The sequence below is a fragment of the Ranitomeya variabilis genome, chromosome 1 (genome assembly GCF_051348905.1).
Source record: "Ranitomeya variabilis isolate aRanVar5 chromosome 1, aRanVar5.hap1, whole genome shotgun sequence".
Lineage (NCBI taxonomy): Eukaryota > Metazoa > Chordata > Amphibia > Anura > Dendrobatidae > Ranitomeya > Ranitomeya variabilis.
This window is the reverse complement of record NC_135232.1, coordinates 313935088-313952217: the sequence shown is the minus strand read 5'-3', so window position 1 is coordinate 313952217 and position 17130 is coordinate 313935088. Positions and strand designations below refer to the sequence as shown.

The following is a 17130-nucleotide window of genomic DNA, read 5'->3' as shown; positions in this document are numbered from 1 at the left end:
TGTGTTATATACAGTGTGGGCTGTGCTATATACTACGTGGCTGTGCTAAGCGCGACGTACATACATACATATTCTAGAATACCCGATGCGTTAGAATCGGGCCACCATCTAGTACTGTATAATAAGTTGGATTAGGCTGTGTTCACATGTTGCTGTAGTGTGCCATGCAGCTACAACTTCACCAAACATTGATGCAATTTTTTTAATATGCTCATTGGCTGTGTAGTTTTTACAGTTGATACGCATTAAATAAGTGTGTTTCACCTATAAAAAATGTTTTACAAAGTCACAGTTTGTAAAGCAGTTGGTAAAACACATGAAGTAAAATTTTTAAATCAGTCATGAATCAGCCTTAAAGGGAACCTGTCAGCAGGATTGTGCACAGTAACCTACAGACACTGTCAGGTCGGCGCCATTATACTGATTACACTGATACCTTGGTTGCTGAAATCCGTCTTCTGGTTGTTGTTATTTTCAGTTTTGAGTTATTGATATTCTCGTGCTCCGAGGCGGCCTGTGGGGGGTCTTCATGTGGTGCTCTGCTTAGGTATTCATAATGCAGATTGCTGACAGGTCACTGATCCCTCACTGACCTGCCCCCTAGTTTACATAATGAAGATTATATATACATACTAAACTTAAAAAAAAAACCTTCTGCAGGCAGGCACCTGCGCTGCTGCGGTCACTTGCACTATAGTCAAGACTTCACCACTGCAACTTGTCAACAAAAATTGGGAAGCAAGGAATTACTGGACCTGGGGAAGGAGAATAGTGCCACATTTGTTATTTTCTACATTTGCACGCTTATGGATAAAAAATTATTTCTGGACAACCCCTTTAAGCTTTTTAGGAAAAAAAACGCCAGAACCCATTTAACACACAGAACACACTTGTATAAATAAAGAAATCGAGCATATAAACTACACACAACAGAGCAAACAGATATATCTTTATTGTATAAAGCTGGTTATACAGAGTAAAGTGTCAGATAGGCATCTATTACTGACAAGATATCTGGCTAGATACAGCCCATACCTGCATGACGAGTTTCATTAAAGTGAGCATCATTTAAGGCACTGTAGTCTCTTTAAAGGCCCCGATATGGCGGTTTAGAACATGCACATGGTTAATAGATCCATAGATTCAGTAAGGAGAGAACACTGCCACACTTAGCTCTGCGGAAGAGTCCGATTACGACCTTTAATTGGGACATACAAATCTCTGTAGAACTATTTTCTTATATTTTCTCTCCTGTTTATTACTATATAATGAAGACTATTGCAGCATGTAGACAAACTATAGAGGAGAGATGAGAAGAAGCGGACACATTAACACACAATACTTGCGATTCCGGTTTATATGAACTTCCAATAATCTTACACTATACCATAAGACTCCTTTTTATACGAAAGGCACAAATGTCCAGATTTTTCAATTTCTTTTGATTTCCATCAGATCAGCAGATATCAGAGTCGGGTCACTTTAGCTTGGCTATAATGGCACGGACCCATTTGTGATCTTGCATTTTGTCACTTACGATCTGAACTGGGGGTTTGGTTTCTCCCCTTCACTTGCCTGACGCGTGCATACGCTGCTATGGGCGAGTTCTCGGGTGGGAACGTAACAAGGTTTAGAGAATGCTGTGAGTTCTTTCTTTCTGGTTGATCAATATTTGGAGATTTCATTGTGTCCTTTGGTAGTGTCACAGCGTTTAGTTTGGGACTAGGAGGTCTACAGAAAGTAAACAAATAACAAAAAAGTCGAAAAATGTAAATATATAATAAAAAGATAATTCTGGGAAAAATATCACTGAATTCAAAAACAGGTTTACGTGCCAAGCTCGAGATCATGTAAGACAATTTAGAAAAATATTGCATCATTGTGGGTGTTTGTCTTTTGGGACATACTAGGCAAACACTACAACAATTCACATAGTAAGCCATAGTAAAGAAACAGACAGTGCAAAGTATGAAGTGAGGTCACAAAAATGGTGTGTAGGTACAAAGTGACAGGTGGTGATGTGGCCAAATGCACAGTGAGGGCAGCAACTGGTCACAGCACTGAGCTAACTGGTGCCCATCATACTCCATGGGACGGAGCTTACAAGGATGAATACTGTGCTGCTGCTTAAAGGCTTAAGGAGCTTTTACATTGGGCAATGATCATCAAGCGATCAAGTGACAAACGATCGTCTGACATCGATCACATCTATTATGTGGACAGGAGGTTCTGCAAACAGCAATATAAATGAAGGGGGAATTAACCATCTACTAACATTCATTTTTATTACCCCCTTATAATAATTGTGATGAAAGAAAATAATCGCTTATCAACTTTCTATTTTGTCTTTAATAATAAACAGCAATTATCGTTAAGTAAACCATTTAGCTATATTGTGATATTAATCACCAAGTGATGAGGCAGACAACAAATGATGGTATACCAACATTACCATTGGGAAAACTTATACAAACTACTGTCATCATTTATTGAATGGTTACATGTAAATAGTTGTCCTCTGACTTACCATACAATATTGCGAGTTTCATCGAGATGAAAACAATATTAATCCTAGCTCCAAATTGGGTGCCAGAATGAAACAGAATTTTTAAAAAATACAATTGGGCCTTAAAGCACTACTCCAGTGTTTTTTTTTATTTTAGTGATGATTGATGCTATTTAAGCTCCCTGACCCAATATTAAACTTACCTGCCACAGTTTTCAGCTCTTCTCGGCGCTGCTCTGGTCCTGCGCCGCCGTCAAAGGCAACGGTCACAAGCTCTCAATGCAAGTCTATGAGAGCCTTGTTCTGCCTCTCATAGACTTACATTGAATTGTGACTTCCAGATTGCCCAGCAAACACTGGGGCGCTTTGGCAGGTTGCAACCTGCAGAACACCAACCAGAGCAGAGCCGAAAAAAGATGAAAACGGCAGATGGTAAGTATAACACCATGGGCAGGAGACTTAGATTAGCAGCACCACTCTGGCATTGCAATAAAAAAAAATGCTGGTGTGGTACTTTAAGGGGAATCTTTCAATACGTGTTTGCTACCCCTACTGAGAGCGGCATGAGTAGAGGCAGAGACCCTGATTCCAGCGATGTGTCACTTACTTTACTGATTGCTGCAGTTTTGATAAGCCCACCATTTCATCTGCTGCAGATCAACCAGTTCTCTGAATGATGTTATGTTTAACCCCACCCTCACCTTTGATTCACAGTTTTCTGTGTACAATCTGCACAGGCAGAAATCTGCCAATCAGTGGTGGTGGTGTGGCTGGATTACCTGGTAGCAGGTTTAGTAGCCCTCTAGTGATAATCTCTTTCTGATAAAACAATGATTTTAGAAAATATACACTAAGCAGACCAGTAAGTGACACATCGCTGGAATCATGGGCACTGTCTCTACATCATGCTGCACTCAGACTGGGTGGCAAAAATATGCTAACAAATTCTCTTTAAAAGCTATATCTCATGGTCATTGTGTTCTGGATCTCTACCCGCGTGGTTCACTTAGACAGGCTGACCTTAGCCTAGTAACTAGCGCTGATTAACTATATACATGCCAATCAGCGCATGTTTACTGGCCTGTTTACACGTACTGACAAAAGCTGATAGGACCAGAACTATCAATATTATGATCGCTCTATTCCCAAACAGCATCATGCTGTCAGCAGTACATTCTCCATTTACACCAGGAAATGCACTACTAATATCAATGATTTTCATGGCAACATTTTGATTGTTCACCGAATAATCACTGGCATGTTTACAGTTGTGATCACTGATGATCAGCTGGTCAAAATATGCCATTACAAACTGCAATAATATTCTATCAGCTACCGGATATCTAATTGTAGTTTGCATTTTGACATCCATTAGACAATATTCAGAATCACATGGACAAAGCTGAGTGACAATCAACACCATCTTTACATCTGAAATATGTGGCATGAATAATCTGATGCTAAGAGGAGTATTAATACTATAGTCACAGATTCACGTGTGAACAGGGCACAGAAAACAGAATATAATTTGACACTTCTCTAATTACAGTATATACACTGTGACAGGGTCACTGGCTCTGTATGTGAGGGGAGATAATGTGTCGCACAGGTTGTTATCCTGCGTCATGTAAAACCCATAAGTTTCCCTCCAGCATGATATGTGCTAAGAGTAAACCAGTCATTTCCAGGGCTTTGTTGTGAGTAGGTGTAAAGGCCCCGTCTCACATAGCGAGATCGCTAGCGAGATCGCTGCTGAGTCACAAGTTTTGTGACGCAACAGCGACCTCCATAGCGATCTCGCTATGTGTGACACGTACCAGCGATCAGGCCCCTGCTGCGAGATCGCTGGTCGTGTCGGAATGGCCTGGACCTTTTTTTGGTCGTTGAGGCCCCGCTGACATCGCTGAATCGGTGTGTGTGACACCGATCCAGCGATGTCTTCACTGGTAACCAGGGTAAACATCGGGTTACTAAGCGCAGGGCCGCGCTTAGTAACCCGATGTTTACCCTGGTTACCAAAAAAACCAAACAGTACATACTCGCCTTTCGGTGTCCAGGTCCCTTGCCGTCTGCTTCCTGCTCTCACTGACTGCCGGCCGTACAGTGAGAAGTGAGAGCACAGCAGTGACGTCACCGCTGCGCTCTGCTCTCAGTGTACGGCGGCACTCAGTGAGAGCAGGAAGCAGACGGCAAGGGACCTGGACACCGAAAGGCGAGTATGTAGTGTTTGTTTTTTTGGTAACCAGGGTAAACATCGGGTTACTAAGCGCGGCCCTGCGCTTAGTAACCCGATGTTTACCCTGGTTACCCGGGTGCTGCAGGGGGACTTCGGCATCGTTGAAGACAGTTTCAACGATGCCGAAGTCGTTCCCCTGATCGTTGGTCGCTGGGGAGAGCGGTCTGTGTGACAGCTCCCCAGCGACCACACAGCGACTTACCAACGATCACGGCCAGGTCATATCGCTGGTCGTGATCGTTGGTAAATCGCTTAGTGAGACGGGGCCTTTAGAGATGGGCTGGATGCCTACTCATCATATCTCCACCTCAAGGGTGTGGTTGAGGGAGGTAAATGTCCAGCCACTGGTTTTTTTCTGTGTAGTCTGTTTGGAGGAAGTAAGCCTCCAGGCTGAAGATCCAGTGAGAGCTGCCATGCGTGTTTGTACCAGAAGCCATACTGGGGAGCATGGACTTTTTATTTCATGTGTGCCAGAAAGGCTGTTTTTGTGTCACTATTTTCGCTTTATGGTTTGTGAAGCAATAAATCACCCAGAGACTTGTATACAAAGTGTTCCTGTGTCTACCTTGGGGAGCAGCTGAGTGAGCCGACCTACCCCAACACATACATGTATTCTCCATTGTACACCAGTATATATTTCCTTAATGTGTCCTATACACATTAGAATACCCATGTCAGAACCCATCATTGATGACAGGGATGGTTGACTATCTAATGTGTATAGTAATTTCCCGACAGTGAGGGGAATGAACGATCAGCCATGTTGGATTCCCCACTGAAGACATAAATGCATACGGTGTCTAGCCAAGTGTGCTTGTGTAGAGTGGTCAGGAAGAGTAGCCATCAGACAGACGAGTGTTTGACCAACATACTGAATGAATCCCACAATAAGACATTTTCCAGGAGGTCTGTGACCAAATACTCACTTTTTTGCACTACTTCTCTCACTGCTTTGTAATTGGGGTTCAGGAGAAAGTGGCTCAGTTGTGGTAGGGAGAGTCCAGAGCTGAGTTTGAGGAATCACCTATAATGTAACAATCAGGTATCAAAATTAGTTTCTAGTGATGAGCGAACGTGCTCGGATAAGGCGTTATCTGACCATGCACGTGTGCTAACCGAGTGTCTGTGGCGTGCTCCAATAATACGTTCCAGTCCTTGCGGCTACATGTCTCGCGGCTGTTAGACAGCTCCAACACAAGCAGGGATTTCCAGTTTGCTAGGCAATATTCGCATGTGTTGTGGCTGTCTAACAGCTGTGAGATATGTAGCCGCAAGGACTGGAACATATTATTGGAGCACGCCGCAGACACTCGGTTAGCACACGAGCATGCTCGAATAACACATCATCACTATTAGTTTCCTAAAGTACATAAATCATCACCAGAGGTGCAGATGGCCATACTAATAGCAATCTGCATGATATGACCGTTAATGACTACTGTTGCGCACTTGTGTGGAAAGACCAATTAGAACAGATTGAGAAATAATTTCTCAGGTTTACAAATGCCTGGTAATTTTTGTGTCTGCCATACGGATGAGTGATCATTAGTCAATTACAAGGAATAAATGTGAATATGAAATGTATACAGTGTATGACTTGAGGACCCCAGTCCTAGTACGGCCAGGACTGTTTATGATATATTTATAAAGATAAGCCATAAGTAGGTGCGGATCCCCCACTGCACCCAGCTGCTCCCCACTCCATGAAAATAATAAATGAAGAGGTGGCTGAGCATGTACATGGCTCTCTATGTAACCTCTGCAATCATTCTCTTCATGGGGGTATTGGCTACTCTATTGGTACATAGTATTATCATAAATGATGGCTATTTTCCATCTTATTTTGCTGATCACTGTGATCTGACCCCCAGGAATCCTACAAATCTTAAGAACATGGCTCTGAAAAGTTTTAAAAGAGAGCGATGGCTTCCCATGTGGTGGATTGATGATAACTTGCTAAGATGGGAATATGACTTTAGGTTGGCTAGTTTTGATTAGTATTTATATTTAGTACAATGTCATTAAAAACATTTTCATACACGGAACACAATTATCAGAGACTTACCAAGCTGCTGGGGCATGGCTTCCATGTAAGAAGATGTTTTGAATGAAGTAGTAAAAAAGGATTTTTGGTACTCGCCGTAAAATCTCTTATTTGGAGCCATTATTGATGCTGCTACCACGAGGAGGCTGACGGTAGGCAAAAATAAAGAGTTCGCTCCTCCTCAGCAGAGTACACACCATCTGGCACAAAGCTTGCCAGTTAGTGAAAAAGCAGTAGGAAAAGCAACAACAAAATAACTATTTACAAGACCAACAAAGGCACAAACAACGGATCCGAAGCAAAAAAAGGCATCCGAAGGATGGCATCCTTAAGAGGTAGTGTCACGCACAGCGTGGAAAGACTAAGTGCAACACAAGGGGAAGTGGGGGGAGACCAAACACTAGGGAAGTGGGGAGTGGAGACCCCTAGGCAACTCTAACATCACCCTGTCTGCCCTAAACATCCCAATATAGGTTCTGCACCTATTGCCGAGCAGGAACCTAATCCCTGCCTGGCCCTTAGCGATAGGCCTTGGTTAGGGAGAGGACGAGGTGAGAAATAGTCAGTCCCCACTACAACTAAAGACAAAGAGGGTAACCATTTTACCTATCACCATATAGTCCTAGATATGCCACAACATAATAATGTTGCTTAAGTGCATCCTGGGCTATATAGATAAAGAGGAGACAAAATGATGGTCTATACGTATATAACAAAATATAACAAATTTTATTATATATATATCAAGATAATACATAAAATCACATGGACAAATTAATTTCTGTGAGTAAGTACAAAGAGGGCAATCCAAGACAAAGAAACATCCACCATAGCAAGACTAAACAGGGGTGCCTATAGGCCAACGGCACTACAGATGGAAGACATGAATAACCTCAATAAGAGGAAACGTATATATACCTATGATAACATATATAGATAGCTATGAACAGTTATATTAAGATATCAAATTATATCAGCACAAGTGGAGGGGCTGTAACGAAGTAACATCATTAATATGGCATCAGTCCCATTTGCAATACACAGATGATAGAACTTTTGTAAGCTTTTAGCTAAATACAACTTCCAACTTGTGAATAGATCACAAACGATCATAGCATAGACAGATATTCATGTAGTACCTGTGGCCATAGTTGAAGCTGGTATATCTCCCCTGTTGTCACACTGTTGGGCACCTCAGAGGGTAACCATGACTGTAGGAAAGCTAGGATGGATGGGAGGGAAAAAGACACAGGAACTGTGTCGCCGTCTTCACATCAACAAAAGAAGATCTCATGATAAATGTATGAGGACGAGGGGTTCCTTGCCTTTATGATGGTTAGTATGACCTTGAAGGAGAAGCCTGCCTCTTTCAGGACTGTGGCTTCAACGACCATGCCATTAAATTGAGAGACCGACAATTCTGGTAGAAGAGGGGACCCGGAGATATGAGATAGTAGGTCTGGTCAGTCCACTGGTTAGTCCAAGCGTTTCGAGGGTACATCTGAGAGTAGGTTGACTAACTGCATACCAGGCTCTTCTGGGCTAGTCCCGAGCCACTAGGATGACTGGAACGCCTTCCTCCTTGATCTTCTTGAGGAGTGTGGCAATAAGAGGAAGAGGAGGAAAAAGACAGGGAAGTTGGAACGGAGACCTTGGAATGACCAGGCCATTGTAACTGAAATCCAAGGGGTCTTGAAACCTAGCCACGAAACAAGAAACCTTGCGATGCATTCGGGATGCCATCAGATCGACGTCGGGAGTGCCCCACCTCTGACAGATCTGTTGCAACACAGAGGGGCTGAGGGATCACTCGCCTGAGAATAAGGTCCTGACGACATAAAAAGGCGGCAGCCCAGTTGTCCATGCCTGGAATGTGCACCTCTGATATTGCTGGCACATGTCCCTTGGCCCAAGCTAGAATCCGTGAGACCGCTAACATGATGGACTTGCTGCGTGTCCCGCCCTGGTGGCTTATGTATGCCACGGCCGTGGCATTGTCGGATTGAATGCGAACTGGTAGGTCAGGTAGAAGGTCCTGTCTGTGGAGAAAGGTAGATGGCTCTGATTTCCAGAAGGTTGATGGGACGAGAAGTTTACTGAAAGTTCTAGTGACTCTGCCCCCCCCCATCCGAAAAGACTGGCGTCCATTGCGGCAACTTCCCAGTGGAAAGGAAGGAACGATCTCCCATTCTAAATTGAAGGGGAGAGACTCCACCATGCCGATGATTGCCTTACTCGGAGAGACAGAAGTATGGGACAATCCAGAGACTGGGACTCTTGGAGGGCTGGACATGAAGATGGGATAGAAGAAAATTGTATCTTTTAGCCTGTGGCAACGATCTCTCTGACCCAAGCATAAGTGACTACAGAGAGCCACTCATTCCGGTAATGAGGATTTACCAGTTGGGGTGACCCGCCATGCAGAAGAGAATCTATTATATCGGGATCCTGATGACTTGGCAGAGCGACCCTTTGAGCGAGTTTTAAGGACGGCTTCCATATTTCTCACTGGGAAGGAGATTGGTCTCGCTGAGAGGAAGTCTCAGGGGAGGAGAAATAATGAAAGGGGCAAAACTGAATAGAACATCTCCTAGTGAATGAACATTTACGCTTAAGCTGAAAAAGAGAGGCACTCTTACTACCAATGGCGTCCGACATAAGGTGATCCAGCTTAGATACAAAAAGTCGTAATCCCTGGAAGGGGAAGTTGGTAAGGCACTTTTTAGATGCTGGGTCCGCATTCCACAAATTGAGCCAGAGAATCCTGAGTATGGCTACAATATTGCTAGTGACACGGGCGGATAAGCTGGTGGTGTCAAGAGACGCAGAGAGCAAATATTTTTTTGCGTGGGCAATCTTGTCCGCAAGATTAGCCAGTTTGTCTGGCAAGGCTGCTGATCAGATACCCTGCTGAATGAGTTTTGCCCAGGCGGAAACCAACTTGGCTACCCATGTGGAAGCGAAGGCGGGACAGAGAGGTGCCAGAGACCTCAAAGGTGGACTTGGCTAGAGCTTCGATTTGTCTGTCAGTGGAGCCCTTGAGAGGAACCATCAGGGAGTGACATGACAGTCTTAGCGAACAGATGTGAGACTGGCAGGTCCACAGCTGGGGATTCTGCCCATTTGTTGAGGCGATCAAGATCGAAAGGATATAAAATATCCCACTGCTTTCTACCTGTGAAGTGCTTTTCTGGGTGCTCCCATTGTTTGGTAAATATTCCCTCGAATTCCTCGTGGTTGGAAAACACCCAGCTAGGGCATTTTGCCTTTCTGATTGAGACGGAGTGATCTGGGGGAGGAAACTCCTCCTCCTTAACATTAAGGGTTTGACTGACAGCAGGGATGAGACTGTTGACCATAACCTAGAGTTTGGAAGTCAGTGTCAGACGGTGCCGGAGGCAGTGTCGACCCTGAGCGGGGGGGGGGGGGGGGGTTGTGTCACTGAGGAGAAACAACCATCTTTCTCCTGCCCCGCTCTGATGAAAGAGCTGGGGTGGAGAAGAGGTAAGAACCAACTGCCACGAACCACCCTAGACACGCTTGAAGTGTCAGGGGTAAGAACCTTCCCCACAGACCAGAGGGTACGATGTGGATGGCACCATACTGTTCTCTCGGTCGCTTATTTTAGGGAAAACAGGGTGAGAAGTACACCCTATTACCTTGAAGGGAAGAACCTGAAAAACAAAGGGAAAAGATTAATAACACACAAGATCGTGACCTAAGGAGAAAAAGACAGATCAGGAATCAGTCCCAGGTCTGCCTCCTATTAACACTAAGCTTTCTGTCAGTCGGTGGGTGTACCCTGCTGAGCTATCTTTTTATCTTTTTTTCGTCGTGTCAGCCTCTTAGGGTAAGTTCATACAGGGCGTTTTTGCTGCTTTTTTTTCTGCAGCAAAACCTGATCATCTTGGCAGGAAAGAAGCTGCGCCAAAAACGCAGTTTTAGGTGCGTTTTTTTCATGCGTTTTTTTTTTCTCTTTGTGCATGCCAATAAAGTTGAGTGCACACAGAGAAAAAAAACAACTTCTTGTAGATAGAATAGATTGAATAGATAGATTGATAGAATAGAATAGAATAGATTAGAATGAACAGAATAGAATGAATAGATAAATTGATAGAATAGATTTAATAGAATAGATACATTACCTGCGGTATCCTCTCCCCCAGCATTTTCCCACGGTGTAGAGGTAACTTCAGGTCAGGCAGTAAGGGAGCGCAGGCCCGGTGACGTCACCGCTCGTTACTGAGCCTGCGCCTGCTCCGTCTCCTTCATTCCCCAGTTGCTTGCAGCCGGGAGCGGTCGCATTAGCATCGCTCGTGGTTGTAAGCTTTATCTCCCCCAGATTCTGCGTGGGACACTCGTTATATTGGACTACAACGGATCAGGGAGTATAGTTTTGCTTTTTTTATTTTATTTTTATTACAGAAGATCGAAGGCTTCGCTATGGAATGGCAGAATAATAAAAGAATTGTCAAAACTGTGTGTGTTTTATTTAATTAAAAGACTTTTTTCTTACTGTGTGTGTTTATTTAACCCTTTAATTAATTTAGGATTAGTAATGGATAGGTGTCTTACTGACACATCTCCATTACTAAGCTGGCTTAATGTCACCTTACAATAGTAAGGTGACATTAACCCCTTATTACCCCGCTTGCCACTGCTACAGGGCAAGTGGGAAGAGGCGAGCAAAGCGCCAGAATTGGCGCATCTAATAGATGCGCCTTTTCTGGGCAGCTGCGTGCTACTATTTTTAGACTGGGGGGGGGGCCCAATATCAATGGCCCCTTACCAGCCTGAGAATACCAACCCCCAGCTGTGACCTTTAGCAAGGCTGGTTGTCAAAAATGGGGGGCACCCCATGCCGTTTTTTTAAATTATTTATTTAAATAATTTAAAAAAAAAAAGCATGAGGACCCCTCTATTCTTGATAACTAGCCTTGCTGAAGCTGACAGCTGTGGGTTGCAGCCCCCAGCTGTGAGTTTTGTCTGGCTGGTTATCAAAATTAGGGGGGAACCCACGCCATTTTTTTAAATTTATTTATTTATTTATAGCGCAGGAGCGCTATATACTTCCATCCGCCGCTCCTGCTCACACTGTAATTGACGGCTGTAGGTGTCAGATGATGGCATCAGCTGACATAAGTGATCGGAGGTGAGTTTACACCTCCGATCACAGCTGAGCGCTCCCTGCTGTCTTCTGACAGAGGGGAGCCACGGCTCTCTGACCAGTAGGGAGGATTTCCCCGCCGATCAGAAGCGATGTTTGCCTCACTGTCATGCATATGACAGCGCGGCAAACAATAATGTCGGATCCCCCATTTAAGTGAATGTGGAATCCGCTGCTGGATGACAGGCTGCATGAACGCATTATGCAGCCTGCCATCTAGATGTAGCAGAGCCGAGTGTAACGTCCCATCAGGCTCTCCTTGACTTGTCTGCAGCAAATACGCTGCAAGAAAAGTCAGCCTAGCGTATTTAAAGCGTTTTTTCACCACCCATTCAAGTCAATGGGTGGAAAAGCGCTGAAAGAAGTGACATGCCCTATGTCAAAAAAAATGCAGCAAAGCACAAAATACGGACCTCACAAAAACCCAAAGTGTGTATGAGATTTTTGAAATCTCATAGGCTTTGCTGGTACTGTAAAAGCAGCTGAAAATTAGTATAAAAAAACGCCCTGTGTGAACTTACCCTAAGAGACAGGAGCATACACCCATGGTATCCTGTGTCCCAAATTAAGTGATAAAGATAGATATTTTATCAGAACTCTGCTGGGACGCTGTGCTTTTATTTTTCTGTGAGTTCTGGGTATACAACTCCTAAGCAGATTGTGTTCGCATGGTTACTACTACAAGCAAACCCTGTTTGTAGTCTGATCCTGCAGTCATGTGCTGCACTCTGTCTTCTCTTCTTGAGAACAGACTATAGAACATATGAAGGAGCAACAGTGCATATTTTATCACTTTAGATGCATTTCAAGGAAACCTGTCACTAGATTCATGCTGCACGAATCACGGGAGGCATGAATCAGACACGGTCAGTGATTGGAGGTATAGAATAGCATCCCTCCAACAGGTGAAAATGCAGCAGCTGTCAGCTGTACACTATACCGGGCTTCCTGCTACATCAGTCAAGATTGCAGTTGGCACCAACTCTGGCCACTTAGCCCTCTAGATGCTGCTGTTATTAGTCACAGCATGGGAGGACGCATCGCGGAGGTGGAAACAAGAGTGTCACAAATAGAAGATACCATTACGCCCATGGAGACTAAATTGACAAAGGTGGCTGGCTCCATAAACGCCTGGAAACAAAAAGCGGATGACCTGGAGAATAGACTGCGTCGGAATAATATTCGTATTATTGGTCTACCGGAGAGCTCAGAGGGCCAACGACCTGAGTAGTTCCTAGAGGATTGGCTTAAGACTTCTCTGGAAGGTGAATTCTCCTCAACCTTCTCTGTGGAGAGGGCCCATAGAGTCCCTACGAGGCCCCTCCCTCCTAGGGCTCCGCCAAGACCTTTCTTGGCGCGTATTCTCAATTGCAAACACAGAGATGCTATCCTACGTCTGGCACGACAGAAGAGCCCTATTAAGTTCCACAATGCCACAATCTCGTTCTTTCCGGATTTCTCCATGGAGCTTCAGAAGCAGCGGGCACGGTTCCAAGAAATTAAGAAACAACTGAGAGACCGGAATGTTGTATACTCCATGATTTATCCTGCTCGCCTGCGGGTCGTTCATGAGGGTTCCTCTATATTTTTCACTGATCCGGAGGCAACTGAGTGGTTGCGGGTCCACAAGGTGTACAATGTAAAGACATCCTAATGCTCTTGAGTGGATAATTACACTCACCGGCCACTTTATTAGGTACACCATGCTAGTAACGGGTTGGACCCCTTTTGCCTTCAGAACTGCCTCAATTCTTCGTGGCATAGATTCAACAAGGTGCTGGAAGCATTCCTCAGAGATTTTGGTCCATATTGACATGATGGCATCACACAGTTGCCGCAGATTTGTCGGCTGCACATCCCAAAGATGCTCCATACAAGGCAGGATGGATCCATGCTTTCATGTTGTTTACGCCAAATTCTGACCCTACCATCCGAATGTCGCAGCAGAAATCGAGACTCATCAGACCAAGCAACGTTTTTCCAATCTTCTACTGTCCAATTTCGATGAGCTTGTACAAATTGTAGCCTCAGTTTCCTGTTCTTAGCTGAAAGGAGTGGTACCCGGTGTGGTCTTCTGCTGCTGTAGCCCATCTGCCTCAAAGTTCGACGCACTGTGCGTTCAGAGATGCTCTTAGGCCTACCTTGGTTGTAACGGGTGGCGATTTGAGTCACTGTTGCCTTTCTATCAGCTCGAACCAGTCTGCCCATTCTCCTCTGACCTCTGGCATCAACAAGGCATTTCCGCCCACAGAACTGCCGCTCACTGGATTTTTTTTCTTTTTCGGGCCATTCTCTGTAAACCCTAGAGATGGTTGTGCGTGAAAATCCCAGTAGATCAGCAGTTTCTGAAATACTCAGACCAGCCCTTCTGGCACCAACAACCATGCCACGTTCAAAGGCACTCAAATCACCTTTCTTCCCCATACTGATGCTCGGTTTGAACTGCAGGAGATTGTCTTGATCATGTCTACATGCCTAAATGCACTGAGTTGCCGCCATGTGATTGGCTGATTAGAAATTAAGTGTTAACAAGAAGTTGGACAGGTGTACCTAATAAAGTGGCCAGTGAGTGTATATAGTGAAGCTTTCTATGTGGGTGTCTAACCTACCAACAATACCGAACGCTTATTCTAGCGAGGGTATCCCCGTTTTCACTAGATAATAGGAGCATGGGACGACGCTCCTACATCGTTTGGTTTTTGGTTTGTTTTTCTTTCTATGTTTGTTTTATCTGTTATGTAGGTAGAAATCGCCGCCAGTGGATCTCTCGACCTCTATGTGTTATCCTTAGGACCTTCCAGGACAACATTGTTTATTATATTTTGACGAGTGAGCATGGGGTCTGAAATAATATACATGACCTGAAACGTGCGGGGTATTAAAACTCCCCGGAAAAAGATTAAGGTATTTTCACAGATCAAGCGCTATCACCCACACATCGTAGCGTTGGTTGATGTACAGAAACCGTGGGTGCAGTGGTCCATACATGCGTTCCACACTAGTTATTCAAGAGGGGTTTCACTGTTAACTCACAGGGACGTTAGATGGGAGATGAGGGAGGCTAAAGGTACCGTCACATTAAACGATATCGCTAGCGATCCGTGACGTTGCAGCGTCCTGGCTAGCGATATCGTTTAGTTTGACACGCAGCAGCGATCAGGATCCTGCTGTGATATCGCTGGTCGTTGAACAAAGTTCAGAACTTTATTTGGTCGTCAGACCGGCGTGTATCGTCGTGTTTGACACCAAAAGCAACGATACCAGCGATGTTTTACACTGGTAACCAGGGTAAACATCGGGTTACTAAGCGCAGGGCCGCGCTTAGTAACCCGATGTTTACCCTGGTTACCAGTGTAAAATGTAAAAAAAACAAACTACATACTCACCTTCGCGTCCCCCGGCGTCCGCTTCCCACACTGACTGAGCGCCGTAAAGTGAAAGTACAGCACAGCGGTGACGTCACTGCTCTGCTGTTAGGGCCGGCGCTCAGTCAGTGCAGGAAGCGGACGCCGGGGGACGCGAATGTAAGTATGTGCGGTTTGTTTTTTTTACATTTTACGCTGGTAACCAGGGTAAACATCGGGTTACTAAGCGCAGCCCTGCGCTTAGTAACCCGATGTTTACCCTGGTTACCCGGGGACCTCGGCATCGTTGGTCGCTGGAGAGCGGTCTGTGTGACAGCTCTCCAGCGACCAAACAGCGACGCTGCAGCGATCAGCATTGTTGTCTGTATCGCTGCAGCGTCGCTTAGTGTGACGGTACCTTTAGAGGGATTCTGAAGGTCGATTCGTCTTTGTACACGCATTAATTAATTCTCGTGAATACGTCATATTATATGTTTACAACCCTCCTCCAGCTAATCTATCAATACTCCGGATGGCAATGAGCTTCGCCCTAAGCTATCTGGATGCAAATGTCATATGCATGGGAGATTTCAATCTGGTCATGGACACCCGCTTGGATAGGCTGAGACTGGGTGACGATATAGCGGGGGAACTCTCCTCTCAGACTCCATCCCCATTGGCTTTATTTATGGAGGGTATTGGTTGGTTGATATGTGGAGAAAGCGCCACCTGGGGGTAAAAGGTTATACCTGTCACTCATCTACCAGACGTTCCCTCTCTCGCCTGGATTATATATTTGGATCCGAAGGGTTGGCAACATGGGTGGATAGTGTTGAACATGGCAATAGGGGAATTTCTGACCACAGCCCTGTTATTCTTAAACTTAAATTTGGGCACTCAAATAGCGGCATAGTGTGGAAATTGAATCCATTTTGGCTTAAGTTAATAGATTCCAATGATAGAACTGTGGACGAGTTGAATGGCTTTTTTATCCCACCCGGAACTCCAAAACACTAATCTATTCTGGGATACTCTTAAGGCATATCTAAGGGGGTGTCTATCTTCTACGATATCTTACATAAAAAGGGTGACTTCGAGGGAGGATGACGAGATGGAACAACGACTAAAAGATTCGGAGTCTGCATATATATCTGATCCAACTAATGGTAATAGACTTGAGTGGTTAACTTCCCAGAGGTTATATGTTCAGCATACAGACACTAAATCTAAGCGTAAATTATTTTTTACCTGTCAATCCTTTTTTGAATTGGGAAACCAGGCTAGCAAATTTTTGACTTTTCTGGTACGCCAACATAATGTCTCCTATACTATACTACAGATTTGAACACCAGACGGATCATTGGTGTCCTCGACTGAGGAGATACTTCGCTGCTTTCACGATTATTATAAGTCGCTATATACATCTAAGTGTGACTTTGATATTCAGGAAAACCTGGATTATTTATCGGATGTAACATTTCCCCTACTGACCCCGGCTCCGCGAGCCTTTATGGACGCGGAGTTTACCCTGGAGGAGGTTGAACATGCTTTGATGGATATGGCCTCTGGGAAGGCCCCTGGCCCAGACGGGTTTCCCATTGAATTATACAGGAAATATCATGATATACTGGCACCACTTTTGTTGAGGGTGTTTCGGGGTGTGTGGGAGGAGGGTTCTATGCCCGACACGTTCTACGAAGCAAACATTATTGTACTCAAAAAGGAAGGGAAGGACCCATTGGAGTGTGGATCTTATAGGCCTATCTCACTAGTAAATGTAGACTATAAACTCTTTACTAAAATCCTAGCTACAAGACTAAATTCGATTATATT

At 44.6% G+C, this 17130-nt stretch overlaps 1 protein-coding gene across 2 annotated transcripts in view; it reads right to left on the bottom strand.

The window, feature by feature from the left end:
* Positions 1-916: 916 nt before the first annotated feature.
* The window catches only part of CCDC157 (coiled-coil domain containing 157), an 83560-nt gene continuing 67346 nt past the window's right edge, over positions 917-17130 (bottom strand). For both annotated transcript variants that reach the window (XM_077297302.1, XM_077297293.1), the window contains 2 exons: positions 5669-5766; positions 917-1731 (listed from right to left, as the gene is read on the bottom strand). In XM_077297302.1, the coding sequence (XP_077153417.1) occupies positions 1530-1731; positions 5669-5766 (300 nt within the window). In that variant the 3' untranslated portion in view covers positions 917-1529. The remainder of the gene's footprint in view (positions 1732-5668; positions 5767-17130) is intronic.